At 39.4% G+C, this 19,454-nt stretch overlaps 1 protein-coding gene across 4 annotated transcripts in view; it reads left to right on the forward strand.

Annotated features, from left to right (window-relative positions):
* The window catches only part of GRAMD4 (GRAM domain containing 4), a 241,629-nt gene that overhangs the window by 131,229 nt on the left and 90,946 nt on the right, over nucleotides 1-19,454 (forward strand). For all 4 annotated transcript variants that reach the window (XM_077469837.1, XM_077469835.1, XM_077469836.1 and 1 more), the window contains 4 exons: nucleotides 6,782-6,840; nucleotides 10,370-10,505; nucleotides 14,719-14,744; nucleotides 18,563-18,654. In XM_077469837.1, the coding sequence (XP_077325963.1) occupies nucleotides 6,782-6,840; nucleotides 10,370-10,505; nucleotides 14,719-14,744; nucleotides 18,563-18,654 (313 nt within the window). The remainder of the gene's footprint in view (nucleotides 1-6,781; nucleotides 6,841-10,369; nucleotides 10,506-14,718; nucleotides 14,745-18,562; nucleotides 18,655-19,454) is intronic.

The following is a 19,454-nucleotide window of genomic DNA, read 5'->3' on the forward strand; positions in this document are numbered from 1 at the left end:
TATTACGGTATACAGGAGAGTCAATTCTTACACTATTATGCTCTACATGCTGGTGATTTAACACTGGCAAATCGCAAAGCAACCCCCCCACACTCCCAGCATTGCCATTTGTTTTTTGCTAGTGTCAGTAGGTGATGGGTCTGTCTGCAGAGAGTCCTTTTTTCTGCTTTGATGCATAAATACAGTGACTTGCAAAAGTATTCACCCCCTTGGCTTTTTAGCTATTTTGTTACATTATAGCCTATAGTTCAATGTTTTTAGAACCTGAATTATATGTGATGGATCAGAACACAATAGTCCAAGTAAAATTAGAAAAATATATGCATAAAACTATTTTTCAGAAATAAAAAAACGAATAATTGGCATGTGCGTATGTATTCACCCCTTTTGTTATGAAGGCCATAAAAAGCTCTGGTGCAACCAATTACCTTCAGAAGTCACATAATTGGTGAAATGATATCCACCTGTGTGCAATCAAAGTGTTAAATGATCTGTCATTACATATACACACCTTTTTGAAAGGCCCCAGAAGCTGCAACACCTAAGCAAGAGGCACCACTAACCAAACACTGCCATGAAGACCAAGGAACTCTCCAAACAAGTAAGGGACAATGTTGTTGAGAAGTACATGTCAGGGTTCGGTTTTAAAAAAAAATCCAAATCTTTGATGATCCCTAGGAGCACCATCAAATCTATCATTACCAAATGGAAAGAAACCGCTGCACACCAAAACCCATGTATCGGGCAAGGAGGGCATTAATGAGAGGTGCAGCACAGAGACCGAAGGTAAGAAGTATCTCTGTACATAGGACGACAATAAGCCATACACTCCATAGAGTTGAGCTTTATGACAGAGTGGCCAGAAGAAAGCCATTACTTTCAGCAAAAAACAAAATGGCACCTTTTTGAGATTGCGAAAAGGCATGTGGGAGACTTCCAAAATGTATGGAGGAAGGTGCTCTGGTCTGATGAGACTAAAATTTAACTTTTTGGTCATCAAAGAAAGTGCTATGGCTGGTGCAAACCCAACACATCACATCACCCAAAGAACGCCATCTCCACAGTGAAGCACGGTGGTGGCAGCATCATGCTGTGGGGATGCTTTTCAGCAGTCTGGACTGGGAAACTGGTCAGAGTTGAGGAAAAGATGGATGGTACTAAATGCAGGGATATTCTTGAGCAAAACCTGCACCACTCTGTGTGTGATTTGAGGCTAGGACGGAGCCAAACACTGCTAAAGCAACACTTGAGTGGTTTAAGTGGAACTATGTAAATATGTTGGAATGGCCTAGTCAAAGCCAATAGATAATCTGTGGTCAGACTTAAAGATTGTTGTTCAGAAGTGCAAACCATCAAACTTGAAGGAACTGGAGCAGTTTTGCAAGGAGGAATGGGCAAAAATCCCAGTGGTAAAATGCGGCAAGCTCATAGACTTATCCAAAGCAACTTGGAGCTGTGATAGCCACAAAAGGTGGCTCTACAAAGTATTGACTTTAGGGGGTGAATAGTTATGCACATTGACTTTCTGTTATTTTGTCCTATTTGCTTCACAATAAAAAAATTAAAAAAAGTTTTATGTGCATGTTCTGTTCTGTAAATGAAATGATGCAAATCCTCAAACAATCCATGTTAATTTCAGGTTGGGAGGCAACAAAACATGAAAAATGCCAAAGGGGGTGAATACTTTTGAAAGGCACTGTATATACTTGAACTACCTTTCTCTGTTCAACCTCCATGCTTTTAGAGTAGTTGCAGTTTTCTGAGTCTGTCACCATGAATGTCTATATCCCAGAAGCACAGTGAATGGACTGGACCCTGTTGGAAGAATGGGCACTGCATGTAAACTACTTTTGGCACTGAATCTCACATGTGGTGCTAAATTTAGCAATCCATTAGATCTGTGAGTTAGCTGATTGAACATTTTACAGGTCCAGGGCTGAGGTCTTCTGCGGCATGGCAAAGTCCTTGAAGACCCTTATGGGTATGCTTATTCTGGAGAAGGTAAATAGTGAGCTAGCTTTTCAGTTCTGCATGGTATATGTGCAGGGTGGATTTGATTTAAATACATGATTTAAATCCCTAATAATAAGGCTTGATTTAAATCATCATTTTTAAACAGCAACTATCATCTATGTTCCAAAGCGGCTCCTCCTCTGACTCGCTGTTGATTCACCGACAGTCCCATTCACTTCAATGGGACAGCTGGGGATGTGGCAGTGACGCAACAAGGTGAGGGACATGGCAGCAGCAGGTGAGTGGATTCCCGCTAACAGGCACTGCCATTAAGGTTTCCTATTTGCAATAATAAGTTGTGGGGTTAGTAAAACAGTGATATCAGAACCGATTCAATCATACAGTTTGTGGTGTACATAGATTTGCAAAGCAGTGGGATAAAAGGAATATTCTTGAACCTTGTTTTATCTCATGGCTACTATGAAATTGTGTGAATGCATCAATGCAGTGCATGTTATCTTAGCTTGCAGAGCTTGGATTCATTGAATGAGTTTACCAAGAAATGTAAATATTGCAGAATATACAGCCTCATGCTATATAACTAAGCTCCATTTCATGCGGAATAAACTACAAACTACATTATTATTGTACCTTTGAATAGAAAACTTTTTTTTTTTTATAGTTGATTTATATCCACCCTGTGTATGTGTAATAGACTTCTGCAAAGTCTAGTTTAGTGATTCAAATAATTTTGGACCAGATCAGTGAAATGATTTTAATCACTGACTTGACTCATGACTCATTTCCTCCAAGCTAAGCTAGGAACATTAACTCCTTCCCTGATACAATCCGTACTAAATGTTTCGATGGAGAACTTAGTTCTATAGATTCAGAGGAGTTTTATTTACAATTGTAAATATTGACTAACACATACTTTAATAGGAAATCATCAGGAGAAGAGACACATTCCCAAAAACCTGTTTCAGTCACAACTGTTCCTTTATGTAAATTTTAAATTCTGTTAGTTTAAAGCTTCTGAAAATGATATCAGACATAAATCCTAATGTGTAAGTGCCTCTGTGTTGGTGAGTGTTAACCTTGTGTTGTCTCCTTGACGTTTTGGCACCATTTGAGGGTGCTGTGGGCATCTGTTAGTACAGGGCATGCTCTACCCTGTTTTGGTGCCCTTAGCTTCAAGGATCCCTCTCTTCTGCTCAGACTTGGCTTGGTGGCATCACTGCCCATGAGCTATCTTCCTGCCCACCTCTCCAGCGTGTTCTGCGGCACAGAGGCAGGCAGGTTCCATCTTGGAATTGGCCCTTTTGCTTTGAAACATTAGCCAAGCAGCACTCTGTTGCTGAAGCTCTTGCACAGCACAGGCTGCAATGCCTCCCCTGAAGCCTCCAGGTAGTTGGGCGCTGATGAGCTTTCCTCTCATTGGTGCTGATACTAGTAATGAATATTGTGCCCTAGGGCTGCAACCAACAGTTATTTTCATACTCTATTAGTTGGCCGGTTATCATTTAGATTAATCGGATAATAACCTTAAAAACAGTGTGATGTATAATTTAGTTAATGTATGTAAAGTTTAAAAAAAGGCAATTTATTCTTCTATGCATAGATGTGAATTTGTACCATAGGCTTCAAGTGGTTAACATGGTTTCCTCTTTCTGAGATTTGTTGTTTACAAGTTAAAATACGTTTTTTTTTTTTTTTTGCTAGAACATTACTTGGAACCCTCAAACATTTTTTTTTTCTTTCTAACATTTTTCTATAATGTTGTGCCAAGTAAATTGATACCCAACATGTCACTCTTCAAAATTGTCCCCGCTCGTGGAATGGCAACAAACTTTTACCCTTAAAAATCTCCATAGGCAACGTTTAAAAAATTCTACAGGTTGCATGTTTTGTTACAGAGGAGATCTAGGGCTAAAATGATTGCTCTCGCTCTACCGATCGCGGCGATACCTCACATGTGTGGTTTGAACACCGTTTTCATATGTGGGAGCTACTCGTGTGTTCGCTTTTGCATGTGAGCTCGGCTGGACAGGGCGCATTAAAAGAAATTTTTTTTTATTTTTTTATTTGTTTTTATTTTACCATGTATTATTTTATTTGTAGACTGTTCTTTAAAAAATGTAAACATCCCTTGTAATAGGAAAAAAAGCATGACATGACCTCTTAAATATGAGATCTGGGGTCAAAAGGACCTCAGATCTCATTTACAGTAAAATTCAATAAAAAAATAAAATAAAATGGCCCTTTTAAGAGCTATGGGCGGAAGAGACGTTTTGACGTCGCTTCCACCCTGCAATGATATGGAGATAGGTGGGGGCCATCTTCCCCTCATTCATCTCCATGTCAGGCTAGGGAGAGGATCCAATCTCCTCCGCCGCTACCGACAGCTCTGGTAAGCTATTCCTCTTCAAGGTCTGGAAGTGGTTAAAGTAAACTGTAGTGTGTTTCTGCAGAAAGCACCAAAAAACACACAGGTGTGAATCAGGCCTAAGATGTTTAGTAGCAGCAGCATGCTTTTTTTTTTTTTTTCTTCTTTTCTTTTTTTTGTTGTTGTCATGGGGTTAAAAAAAAAAATTAACCCTTTATAGTACAAAAAGAGCAGGTAATCGCTACTATAAGGGGGTTCACTTATACTGTGAAACAGTAAAAGTAATAATATACATTACTTCTAGTGATATAGGCGTGTGTGTGTGTATGTATGTGTATATATATATATATATATATATATATATATATATATATATATATATATATATATATATATATATATATATATATATAATATATTTCACAATACTGGTAAAGGTTTACTTTAAATATAATTGTAATGCCTTCTATTACCTCCCGTCTATCAGCCTCCACCATCTCTGGGTTCAGATGCTGATCTTCCCTGCTCAGAGTTTTTAAAGTAATTTTTTTTTAAATATGTCATACTTACCTGCTCTGTGTAATGGTTTTGCACACAGCAGCACTGATTCTCTTCTTCTAGGGTCCCCCACCAATGCTTCTGGCTCCTCCGGCCTTCAGAGTGCCCCAATAGCAAGCTGCAAAGTATAGCATAGAGTACCCCTATAGCAAGGTAAAAAAAATTCTGACTTTAGAACCACTCACTTCCTGCCCAGGACTACATGTCCCATGATGCATTGCTCCTCACACATTCACATCCACAAGTTCTCAGGCACTTACTGACATGTATGGATGTTGTACTGAGCTGTTTGTGTACTGCGCTGAATTTCCTGATATGTAAACAAAGAATGCATTCTGTATAAAGGCCAACTAATCTTCTGTATCAAACTGGCCATTGCCCACACCCATAACTGGCCTTCACAGTAAGGAGCACATGGAGGGCATATACATGTAAGACAAAAACAATTGCATAGCTCAACTTACCAACCAGTCTGCTGTCCAACCAAATTAACCTGTCTAACCGTCTGGTGAAAGAACATGTATATGCCCTCCATGTTGTTCTTTTCTCCCCTCTTCCTACTTTCACAGGAGACTCACGCAGGTTTAACATGATGGGACCACAGTGTACCTGAGGTTTCCCATAGACTTCTTTTTTGTGTTCTGTGTATTTTCTCAAAAAATGCACCAAAGATGCAACATGGGACTTTTGGTGCACTTTCAGGAAATGCACCAAAAACATGGGACGTAATGGAGTCTATTAGAAACTGTGGGTAAGCAGGACAAAAACTGAAGGTACATTGTGCTGCATCCATGCACCCCCCACACCCCCCACTTATGACCCACTTATCAATCCTGCATCCTTTTTTGCTTAAGTGTTTCTACACCTATATTCATCTCATCTCAAATATAAATGACTGTGCAATTTATCATGGATTTGAATGAATGAAACATTATTTGTGTTCTTATGATTTGAGTTTTTGTTTTGGATATAGGTTTTTGACATGGATTGTCATGTTTTGTGTGTGATAGATAGATTATTATTATACAGGTTTTATATAGCGCCAACAGTTTACTCAGCACTTTACAACATGAGGGCAGACATTACAGCTACATTACAATTTGGTACAAGAGGAATCAGAAGGCCCTGCTCGTTAGAGCTTACAATCTAAAAAAGAAGGGGCAATTGATACAAAAGGTAATAGCTGTGGGGGGATGAGCTGATGGAGGAAGTAAAACAGTGTTAGTTAGAAGCAGGATAGGCTTTATATATATATATATATATATATATATATATATATATATATATATATATATATATATATATATATATATATATATATATATATATATGTGTGTGTATATATGTGTGTATATATATATATATATATATGTATATGGCTAGCCTAGCTTTGAGGAGGGGGGTTCACTCCTGAAACTCGTTAGCTCTACCCGTGTTCTGTGCATGTCCATGCACTGTGTATATGGCCTTTTGTCAGTTGCATTTTGTGAGTACCAACTTTTATAGTAAAATTTCTTATTCTTAAATTATCTCTGCTAATGTACTAGGTGTGCGCGCCTTCCATTTCTGATTTCCGCAGATGGGGAAATCTGAAAGGATGGCAGCATCCACCTGGTTCTGGGATACCCTATATGCCACCACTATTTTATCTGACATCTGTTACTTCTAATCTTGGAGTATTAGCGCTGTTGCATGCTACAGTAATCATCTGCCCTTACTCAAGATGGCCATGGCCTGGAATGCTAGGGAATGTTTTTCAAAGTGACTTGTCAACAAAATAAAACATGGAGACAAGGATGAATGGGGGAGTTTACTTTGAATATAAATTCAATTCAATTTTGGGTTTGTGGTTTTCAAGATACATTACTCTTTTTACTTTTCTAGAACTGAAGAATCTACTGCACAGCAACTACCAAGGGGACAGTCTCAGAACAATGGCTCAGGTATTTCTGCAGTGAGATGTATAAAAGCATTATTTCAGTGATTAACATTTAGTGCTCATGCACACGGACGTTTTAAAAAACTGGCTGCAAAGCTAGCTCCGACGCCTGGAAAAATCGGCATTAAAAACGCGATTTTTACCGCGTTTTGCATTGGCGTTTTTGCGCGTTTTTTAGCGTTAAGTAGCGTTTTTAAAGAAACACATCTCTTGGCTATAGCACTCAGAAAACAAAGAAAATATGTTGCGAGTTTGTGCGCGTTTTTGCGCGTTTGTGCGCGTTTTCCCGCGATTCGCGTTTTTACAGCTCTAGCTCCGCGCCAGGGAACGCACTGGTCCTGGGTTTTTTTTACAGCTTAAAAACGCCTATGCCATTTGCAGCTCAAAAACGCCTAGGTGGGCATGAAGCCATAGACTAACATGGACAGGCCTTTTTAAGCTGCAAAAAACGCTCAAAAAAGCGGCTGTAAAAACGTCCATGTGCATGAGGCCTTAATGAACACTGGGGTTGATTTACTAAAACTGGAGAGTGCAAAATTTGGTACAGCTGTGCATGATAGCCAATATACTTCTAACTTCAGCTTGTTCAATTAAGCTTTGACAACAAGCCTAGGTTCACATTGGTATGATTTGACATGTCAAATTGCATGCCAAATTGGCGTCTTTTTCCAGCACACTGACTCCCAAGAGAGTCCCTCTACTACTTTTGGTGACCTTGGGGGGTGATTTGTATAGACATCTGTGCAGGAACCCACACAGATGTCTGTCAAATCGCCGCTGCAGTCGGACCGCACGATTTCTAACCTGCAGCAATGTGAATCTAGGCTAAATCCTTTTAAGTTGATTGGCACAGCTGCACCGGATTTTTCACTCCCAGTTTTAGTAAATTAACCCCACTATTTCAAGCAACTATATTTTCTGATGAGGATGCTAAGATGTTTATTAGAAACTGTAAATCTAACCCTTTTTTTGTTTTATATATATATATATATATTGTCTCACGTGAAGCTAGGAGGGCTGATAATATGCTAATCATATCCTAAACCATATCCTAACCATACAGTTATTTGTCTGTATCTGCATTGGTTTAAAGTGAACCTCTAAGGTAGAGTTATGGTGACCAAACCAACCATATCAAAATTCGAGCATGCCCGATGTTTCTTTATCGCAGGTAGTTTTTCCCGTCGCTCTGGGTAGGTCTTAGATCCCAATTCATGCCGTTCAGAACCTTGCTAAAGCCCTTCCTCTGCTGTATAGCAGTCAATTTTACTCCTGCATGCGAGTCCCGATTTCGCCCGCAATTTCAGACATCTGTGCATGTTTATGCACAGATGTCAATGTAAATCACAGCCCACAAATGCTAAAAGTAGTACAGAGGCTACTTTTTGAAATGCGGGGGGACGGGGGGGGCAGCATTGCACCGATTAGGACGGTGCCATTGTCGCCGATTTGAAAGGTTAGATCGCACCAATGTACACCAGGGCTTACAGTAGAAGTGCTTATGTATGACGTATGACTGTGGACCTGTATGGGCAAAGTGTTACTGAGATGGGCACACATTTACTGTATGATTTCTGCAGATTACATTTATCATCTTATACAGCAAGCATAGAAGAAGGATGAAATGCAATCCCCCACTTTTCCACTAAATCCATCATCTTTTAAAATGTAGACTTTTTCTTGTTAAATCCAGATTTGCATAGAGACGCCCAATTAAGGTTTTTCAAAGGGGAACATAAGACTACATGTTATTTGCCTTGACAGTCCTTATTTTCAGCCATGTAACTATTTTCAGCTATCATTACTGAAAAGAATAGGCAATATGGCTTAATGCAGTTATGGCCAAAAATATTAGCACCCCTTCGTTTCTGTCCGATAATACACAACTTACCCCAGAAAATTGTTGCAATTACAAATGTTTAGGCATTCTCATGTTTATTTCTTTTGTATTGGTATGACACAAAAAAGTTGAGAATCAAAAAGTCTAATCTGACAACTTCCACACACAACTCCAAAAATGGACTGGACAAAATTATTGGCACCTAATTAATTGAAAGAGAGAATTGCATTTCAAGTTTGTGATGCTCCTGTAATTTTATTTAAACTCGCCTTATCAATTAACGGGTGCTATATAGAAATAAAACCGGAAACAAGTTAAAATGGTGAAATATTTTCTAGATATTTCTGTTGTGTGTCTGTGTGCCACGCAGAGCATGGAGTAGAGAGAGAAAAGCTAAGAATTGTCTGAGGATTTGGGAACAAAAATTGTGCAAAAAGCATGGACAGTCCATTGCCAGAGATCTTAATGTTCCTCTGTCTCCTGTGCGCAACATTGTCAAGAAGTTTACAGCCCATTGCACCATGGCTAATCTCTCTGGACATGGACTAAAGAGAAAAATTGATCAAAGGTTTCAACAAAATATTGTTCGAATGTTGGATAAAGAACCTCGATCAACCAGCTGACCTTTTAGGCAAGCTGACCTTTTGGCACAGGGTACAACTGTGCTAGCTCATACTACACATCACCATAGAAATGGAAAGTGATGCTATGGTAGGAGACTTAGGAGGACCCCACTGTTGACACAGAAACATAAAGCCAGGTTAGAGTTTGCCAAAACATACCTGAGGAAGCCAAAATCCTTTTTGGGAGAATGTGCTGTGGACAGATGAAACTAAATTACAGATTTTTGGTAAAGCTCATTTGTTCTACTGTTTTCAGAAAAAGAAATGAGGCCTGAGAAATAATACATTCCCTACAGCCAAACATAGTGGAGATAGACTGATGATTTTGGGCTTGCTATGCTGCTTCAGTCACTGGATGTCTTGTGCATGAAATCTGAAAACTACCAAAGAATTCTGGGGTGCAATGTAGGGCCTAGTGGGAAGAGCAGTTGGGAAAAGGAAACCCTTTCTCTCTGGGAGAGCTGGAGCAGTTGGTGAAAGAGTGGTCCAAAATTTCAGGAGAGGTGTAAAACTCATTGATGGTTACAGAAAGATATTGATTTTGGATATTTTTTCCAAGGTGTGTGCTACCAAATATTAAATTGAGGGTACCAATAATTTGGTCCAGTCCATTTGAGTTTTGGGTGTCACATTTGCCTTTTTGTTTCTCCAGTCTTTGTATCATACCAATACAAACAAAAGAAATACACATGTCTAAACATTTGTAATTGCAACATTTTTCTGTGCAAGATGGTCTAACAGAAATGCAGGGGTGCCAATATATTTTGCCATGACTACCTAGCATTATAGCTTGGGGAATTGAGTCTGTTGTGTTAAAATAACGCAGTCCCACCTTAAAATCTTTTGGGGAAAAAATCTAAATATAACACCGTTAATAGTTCCTATTCTCTTGCAGCCAAACTCCCTAACTGTTTGTTTTGCGTTCTAGATAATGCATATGGAGCATAACCCCATATTTAAACTTCGTAATTGGGTGGCAGCCAATGTGGTATACACATGGAATTCAAGTTTTTGTTTTAAAGTAAGATGTAGTTGACAGTGGCATGTGATGTTCCCACTTGCTCTTTCAGATAAGCCCAGAAAGCAAACCATGTGCTCCAGAGCTCAAAAATGGCTTTATGACCGATTTGGAGAATACATTGAAGATTTCAGATTTCAGCCAGAAGAGAGCACCGTGGAAACAGAAGAACCATTGAGTGCAAGGAGGTAAAATCTTGTGCTTCATTTAAACTAAGCTACATTTATCAAATTTAACATGCTTCTTATATCATTTATTTATTATTTTTCTTTTGCATTCATTAAGGGACATAGGAGTTAAAGACATTTGAATTCTAATGCCCTGTGCAGGACGATTTGGACACTGTTAAAATAAAAGGGCGACTCGACCTAGTGCATTACCAACATAATTTATTCCAAAATAAAAACAACAATGGTTGTACCCATAGATGTAGTATTAAAGGCATAACACAGCACAAGCTGATGTGAGCAGTCACTCTTGGGTCAGGTTCAAAGAACCGGTATCGCCGGAAGACCAGGTGATGTTAAGACTAGCTAGCGTGTTTCGAGGGAGAACCCTCCTCTTCAGAGCCAAAGTGATGAATGACTGATCTCTCCTCAAAACCTATCTATACCCACACATGTACACATGCCCAAGCATGTATCCAGTTATGCCCGTCCACAAATTAGCCACAGATAAAGATGCAAATGTAAAAATGACTGCACTATTGGAGATGGCAGTGTACAAAGGATAAAGCCATAAACCTAACGGACAAGATTGAAACTTCTGTGCTCACCAATGGGTGAATGTACACCCTGACGTGCGCCCACGCATGAATGTGCTCATGTATACACGTGGATGCATGGAGAACATGGGAAGATCCTTGGGGGGGGGGGGGGCATGCCCGATAATGCATGTGAGTATATTTAAATGCATCAGACTGTGAGCCTCTACCTGTTATAGCGTATATATCTCTTCCCGTGCAAGCATGTGGGTGTATTTGTTGTTATATAATGTACCCATGTTTTTTATTTCAGCGTGGGACCAGAAGTGTATTATTTGTCCCAAGCGGGTGGGGTTAACAATATCCTTCTATTCCCAACTTGCTTCTCTGGGTGTTGTCCTAATAGTGGCTTCCATCTATCTTCTCTTATCAAGAGAGAAACCACCTCTTGATGTTTGGAATAGAAAGGAGGCATCTGTTTCTAAAACATGATAATAATAATAATGAATATTACTATATGTGTATTTATTGGCGATCATGTAAGGATCTAGATCAACCATTACTCCTAGATGCATGTAACACATCTTAATGGAGTAGCAGGAACTAGGGCTTAACATGCAAATATTCTAGATATGCGAGATTAAAACATGGCATTGTGCTGGATTGGGAAAGGCATGGCTAAAGTAGTGTTCATACCTGTAGTCTGAAATCTATAAACTATACGCTGTAAACTATAAACTATGAAGGAACCCACTTGACTGGATGGGCTATAAGCAAAGTCTGAGAGGAACTCTGCTAGACCACACTATGCAATTTGATCTAGTCATTGACGCCTTTCAGAGTGAGGGATCCCAAAATAAAGATTCAGAAAGCCCCTCTGGTGCAGAGTTTTTGTTTTTTACCACTATCCAAATCACTCAGTATGGTCTCTGTGACTTTATAAACCTTTTATGGCATATCCATGCGATGTGTCACAGCTTTGTTTCAGTGTGGCATCGGCAACATATCTGGAAGCTGACCAGTGGTATTACACAAAGCCTTTGGGTACCACTAATCTTAGGGAGCCTAGGTGGTGCACACTCTTTATGCCCATAACTGGGGGTTACTGTGCTGGGCGGCCCATCCGAGCAAGGAATAACCAGGATATTGCATCAAATGGAAGTAATGTGGCGGATGCCAGAAGTAGCAGGTGGGAACGAAAATATCCCCTCTCCTTTCTGGGTTGCGGTGCTCTGGCACAACCACAGCCCCAAAAAGTTTCCCTTTATAAAAATGAGCACCCACAAATTATGGGACATTCTTCCCCCTTACAGAAGGATTATAAAAGGATCACAAAAGGCAGTTGGAAACCACCTTCCCACATCAGGCCAGACTAAAATGCCTCATTACATAAACCTTATTTGTTCCCCTAGCATATTCTTACACTTGCATTGAAGACTAATAAATTTGGGGAATAGAAAACGCTGCTGAGCTTCCATGTATGTGCGAGCATATCCGATGGCCAACAAATGACCCTAACGTACTATAGAGACATTCTTTTTTTTTTTCCCTTCCTCCCTGCTGTGTGTGTGTGTGTGTGTGGCCTTTTTGTGGGCAGGCACAATTGGACACATGCTTGTGTGTAGATGTGTGGGTATATATAGGTTGTGGGGAGAGGTCGGTCATTTATCACTTTGGCTCTGAAGAAGAGGGTTCTCCCTCAAAATGCGTCAGCCAGTCCTAACACCAGCTGGTCTTCTGGCGATACCGGTTCTTTACACCTGACCTGAGAGTGACTGCTTGTATCAGCTTGCATTGTGTTATGCCTTTATTTATAGTACATTTGTATGTGAGTTCAACCATTGTTTTTATTTGGAATAAAATTTATGTTGGCAATGCGCTAGGTCGGTGCACCCTTTTGCTATTGCATTACAGTTCTAAATGATACCCATTGTCCCAAGGTAAGCAGCAAGGCCATTTACACAGAAGATATCTTTACTATGCATGCTCAGGACCAGTACTTGAGCGCAGGAGAATTGCTTTGAGACTGCTAAACAAGTGACCAGCCTTCCCCCCTTTTTTATAGTGTCCTAGAAGAATGGACGACGCCTTCACCTAGGCATGTAATTGCCCACCCTTTTTATTTTTTTAATTCAAATCTTTTCATAAAAAAAAAAAAAAGACCTCCTCTAACATTAAAGGAAGCTTGTGTCCTTTTAAAGTCCTCTGAGTCCTCTTTGGGTCTATTGAGTTTGGGCCCCTCAGATTTTATCTGGGAGGAATTTGCTGCAGTTATGCAAAATTTTATGAGCCAAATGAATTGTTTTCTAACTTGGGCCACAAAGGACATATGCTTTCCTTAACACCTTTTGATTTGTATGAGGAGAAAAACAAATCCTGATGCAAATAAAAGACCATCAGCACCGACCTTAAATCTCCTGGCTTGATAAATAGGGCCGGTTCACACCACATGCAGTCCAGTGTATTTTTTTTTCTGCATCAGAAATGGATAGATTGTAGGTTATATAGTTTGCAATGGTATAGTTCACACCACTGCGGTCAATTTCAGTTCCAGAAAAAAAAGTAGACTGTGCTGCATTTTTTCTGCACGGAACTGTACTGGAATGCGGTAAAACGCATCAAAAAGCACACATCCCTATTTAAGGTGAAGAAAGAGGGGGGAAAAATGCACTGGAAAGCTTAAAAAAAAAACGCACCGGAAACTGATCAAAAACACGCATGCAGAAATTCATCCGGAACGCATCTGGACTGCATCAATATGACGTGAACTGGCCCAAACTTTTTGTGGTATACAGAACCAGTGTAATAATGTACCTTTTAATGATGTTGATTATAAGAGAGATAACAGATGTCAGTGACAATACATGCTGCTCCCAAGGTTTTTGTGATGCTGAAAGCGCTGTTAGTATTGATGCCTTTGTTTTTGGACATTTGTTCATAATAATTCATGTACAGAGAGCTTAGCTACTCGGGAAGACCAATTACATTAAAAATGTGTTGAAAATGGAGCCAAATCGTGTTTTACTGTTTGCAAAGCAAAAAGTGAATGGAATAAGTTTCCTTGTTCTAATTTAGAGATCCATGTTTAGTGAAAAATGAAAACCAATCAGGTTTATATGTAAATAACTGAAAGAAAACAGGTTTTTAAACTAATTTTAGCCGAGAACATGGTTTATAGTCTTAGAATGTCTTAGAATGTGATTTATGTAGTGATTGTAAGTTAATTTTTTAAAATAACATATCATACTGGCCCTGAACCTCGTCTTCTGGGGTCCCCCAGTGGCTCTTGTTGCTCCTCCTCACATCAGATAACCCCCTAGGAGAAGCTCTCTCCAGAGGGGGTTACCTTGCAGGTGCACTTCCGAGTCCACCATTCTGCGGCCATAGCTGCCGAATGTATGACTCGGCCCCTCCACCCCCGGTGCCTGCGTCATTGGATTTGAGTGACAGCAGCGGGGTGCATTAAGGTGAAAAAACTGGAAGATTTACAACCCCCTTAATGTTGAAAGAGTGTTGCATAAGAATCTACCTTTATTTTTTCCTTATAAAGTATATTATGTACTAACACCTGTGGTTGTAAAGAGCTGCAGAAATTGACATTTCATTAACTTTGTGTTTCAATTTGATTGCATGGTCTAGAAAAAATAATTAGGCATTGTTAGTGTCAATATAATTAAAACCTATTAATTTCATTATAGGTTAACAGAAAATATGAGACGGTTAAGTAAGTACTGGCATTTACCTTGATGAAATCACAAGATGAGTGCTAATTGTTATACTGGTGTGGTTTTATTGTATCAGGAATGTGATTTTTAATATGGAGTTTAAGAACCTAAAAAAATGTATTCAGTGACTTTGTAATGTTCTCTATTATTATCGCTGACTTGTGGTAGTTGGAGGTAAATCTAAAGGAAATTTAACAACAAAAGTTGTGCAGTGTGTAGCCAGCTTTAAAGTGTTACTAAACCCACAACAGTAATATCAGCCTATGTATGCAGTAAAGCATGCTTGTTATACTCACTGTGGAACCTAAGGGGTTAATCTTCTGCATTGTGTAAAAGGGCTGTTTGATCATGTATGCACAGATCCTACCCTTCTTGCATTGCCCCAAAAACATGCCCGAGTAAGATAGTTACTGGAGTCGGCCTGCACATGCTCAATTTTGTGTGTACTGATTGTGTGTTTTTTTTTTTTCTTGGGAGAGTTTGTGATCAGCACAGGGCCAATAAACACTGTCTGGACAGAGGGTAGAGGGTCGGGGCTCCTGCATCTTGATAGGTCAGCCAGTGCAGTATAAAAGCTCCTCCTGCAAGCTTTAACCAGACACTGCAAGAAGTAGCAAGACTGCTATATACTGTAAATAACAAAAGGTATTTAGCAGTTTATATTTACTAAAAAATACATTTCCATATTCTGTGTACTGTAGGAGACCAGATATAGTGAATTCATGGTCCTGGGTTTAGTAGCACTTTAAAAAAAAGGATGCATTTTGAAGTTTAAAAAATGTTTTTATTAGGATGGCATTATTGATATTGCGTGTGTTGAATAAAATGTTCATTAAATACAATCAAAGTGGTGGTAACATACTGTATAAGTGAAACCTGCATTCTAGGACATGTTTTCTACATTAATGACCTGTAAATCGCAGCAATCCTTTTAAATTTGGCACTGAACATTTAATAAGACTATATGTATATTCTGCCTTTCAAACAAAGCCAGTCACACAAGCCCTAAAACGGGAAGGAGCTGCAATTAGGTGAATACATTTGGGCTGACATTTTGGTGAGGTGCAGATCACGATTTTCCCAGCATTGAGAAAGGTGGGCTGTCCCCCACCGAAATGGCAGACCAAATAAATCTACTTAATTACTGCTTTCACCTGTTTGAAATGTTTTGCTTTTCTGGACTGTTTCAGTCACTGCATCTCTGTCTCTCTCTATCTTTCTCATATATATATATATATATTTTTTTTTTTAATTCCTGTTTCTATCAGCAGGATGACAAATATGGTCTATTGAGGGATGCAGCTTAATAGCAACATATCTGGGTTATAATACTGGAGAAATGGGGAAAAAATAGTGCATGGAAAACTGAAAGCCATACCCATCCACCGTACACCTGCTGATTTCTGTTTAGTTTCCTAAAAGGGAGAAGGGTTTTTTTTTTCTGCTAACAGCTACTGGTGGATTCAGGCCAGATGGTGGAAATCCTGGAGGTCCCTAAAATGAACCAATGAGTGCAGATTTACCAAGTTCGTTAAGTATACTAGTTTTCCTGCAGTCATCACTGACGAGACCCGTCTGTGTTCCCTTTAGTACAGCACTCTAAGTCAGGCCGCTACATCCTGGAGATTCCTTGTTACATTATCAGAACCAAATGGGGTGGGACAGCTTTTTCTGACCATGTCTTCTCAGTGGCTTACAAGGTCTGTGCTTGTGTTTTTCTTAAAATTGTATATGAGTATTTTTTGCTGTGGAAATTTTCAGAGGCACTATATATAGGAAAAGAATGTTCTTTTCATGCTGCATAACTTTTAGACCCTTTTCACACTGAAGTGGTTTTCAGGCATTTTAGCTGTAGAAATAGTGCCTGTGAAGCGCCTGAAAATGACCTCCCAATCACTTTTAGTGTGACTTTTCACACTGGGGCGATGTGCTTACGGGACATTGGGAAAAGTCCTGCAAGCAGCATCTTTGGTGTGGTGTGGGGACACTGTATAGAAGTTGCATGGGAGTGCTGGGATTGATAACTTTGACCTTTTTTGAAGCAGTCCCATTTGCTCAATTTTACTGCAGAGTTTTGCAATAGAACATTTTCACAGTATGGGAAAACGGCAGTCTTTTTTTTTTTTTTTTTTTTTTTAAGAAGTCGATCATCTGGTTCCATTCTTGACCTAGATATTGGTCTTGGTGGCTTCAGTCTCTGGCATTGTTGGAATGAAATGGTTTGTCCTCCCTTATATTGAAAGATTGTCCTTAATGATTCCAATCTTCTGGGTTGGGGCACATTTCTGGTTCAGATGTCTGTTTTAATGGTTGCTGGTTTTAGGAAAAATTTAAGCTTCCAATCGTCTCCTTTCCAATTTTTTGGGGGAAAAAGGTTGTTTTGAAAACAAAAACATCCTATTTACCTTTATATAGTTTGTTTTTCACATTATTGAAGAATACTGTTGCCTCCCCTGTGCCTGGCACCAGTTCACCCCAAGAAGGTTTATCTCCATTGCCTAGATGTGGTGAGGGCTATCGAGGTTTATCTTTCTACTTCATTTTTTATTTTTTTAAGCAGGCTGATTCCTTTTTTATCATTCAGAAAAGTCCTAAAAGATGCTCACCATCTCAGGTTATTGTGACAGCCTATGAGTTAACAGATAAAGTGCCTCAGTTTCCAATAAAACCCACTCCAGTTTTTAATGAGCGTTTCCAAAATTGTATTTCCACTTTTGCAGCCAAATTAGATAAAGCCTACTTTATATTTGTCACATGTTCTCATTACTGTAGCATAACCTGAATCACACAACTTGATATTTTCTGAAAACTCCAGAACTGACATTTTTGCATTTGTCCACAGCTTGTTAGTTTGGACTGCTTTTGGATTTCCTATATCTCATACTTAGGGACGGGCATATCCAACACAGTTGAGCCAGCCCAATAAGTAATCATTAGAAACGACCGGAAGCCTCCCTGAAAAGAGACGAGCAAAATTGACAAGGAGGGACATCGTTTTCCCTTATTAACATACAAGGACAGCCTCTAGATATTAACCCTTTTTTTGCACAGTTTACAACTGATGTGATCGCACAGACAGGGTTAGGTATGGTAAACATTATATCCTCGGCCACCTTTACATAACAGAGGAAAATAGAATTGTTATACTTAAATTCTTATCATGAAGTCTATTGAAGGAGACTGCTCTGACCACCCCAGCCACCCCCCCCCCCCCCCCAGTTTGGTCTACTTGCTACAACTGAACAGGTGTTAGGTGGGTGGAATCATAGCCTTAAGAGAGTTGGCCTTAAGTTTTCTGTGTGCCTCATGTTCATTTCATCTGTAGGTAGCAGTATAACCCTTCATCTCGTAGGCATTGTTTACACAGGTATACTAAAGAAGAAACCCATGCAAAGGGCTGGGTTTGCCCCCACAGGATGCACAGGTGTTCCATACATCCACATCCAGCCAGTCCTATTCCTGTCAGTTGGGATGCAGCAACTGCATGGACACAGCCGCTGCTCCCAGTTTGACATCCGTGCCAATGCATGTCCCCAAACACAGACAATGTGAGTTCAGGGACATGTACGTGCACTGATGTCCAATTTGGAGCAGCAGCTGTGTCTGTGTCATGACTGTCCCAATTGACATGAATGGGACTGCCTGCAGGTGGATGAACGGTACAGTTGTGCAAGTGTATGTTTTAGTATGCCTGTGTGAGCAAGTCCCTGCTATCCAGCTGTGTCCCTCAATGGACTAAAATTATTTTACTTTAAATAAAAAAAGTACATTTTTTTTATATATGTATAAAATGCTAAACACAATTTTCCTCTTCTAGAGCGAGGTGCCAAACCTGTTACAAATTTTGTAAAGAACCTTTCTGCCTTATCAGACTGGCATTCTGTCTACACTTCTGCTATTGCCTTTATTGTAAGTAATCACACTAGAATTATGTAGCATTTTAAATGCAAATGCAGTTCTGTCAAATTGTTGTAAGTTGCACATTTCTATAGTGTCATTGATTTGAACATATTTCGCTCATTCTATTGATGGCTGTAAGCACGAAAAAGAGAGCAGAGGTTTGAACGGAAAACAATATGGCAGCTGCTATTGCTGACTTGTATCTGAAGCTGTATGCTCCACTGCAGTCACTACTATTCATACTTCATTACATAACATCACTGACCCAGAACAAGGATTAGCATTTTTTGACACAAGGTTAGTTACTTAAAAGGTAATGAAGATATGTGAAGATGACAGCCCTGGAACTTAAACCAACAAAAACAGTTGGCAGTGGCAGCTTCAGTATTTTTATACTATATGCATCCTTGTAAATCCTAAAACAAAAATATCCTTTTTAGGGGACTCTGCCTAATCTTGCCTTTAGACACCTATTGTATGTCACCCTGGGTCAGAATGTGTACCCGCAGTGGTATCCTTACCACACTATGGTTACCATAGCATTTTTACAAAGGTTTGCTTTTGTTCTTAAAATCCTATTTCTTTTATTTCAAATTTACTGTTCCCATCTAAACATATTTTTTAAATTTCACAATTCAAATAAACTCAACACGAGCTTGACTTGTGTGTCAGAAAGAAAACTGTGTCAGACAGTCTGTATCGGACCCAGAGCAACCAGCCTGATTTAAACATGCATTGGCAAACATAAGAGCTTGAATCTTTCCTAAAAGGCAGTACAGTAAAACCTTGGTTTGAGAGTAACTTGGTTT

Source organism: Lithobates pipiens, unplaced genomic scaffold, assembly GCF_037356315.1.
Source record: "Lithobates pipiens isolate NorthernLeopardFrog02 unplaced genomic scaffold, aLitPip1_a1.2 Scaffold_8, whole genome shotgun sequence".
NCBI classification, from domain to species: domain Eukaryota; kingdom Metazoa; phylum Chordata; class Amphibia; order Anura; family Ranidae; genus Lithobates; species Lithobates pipiens.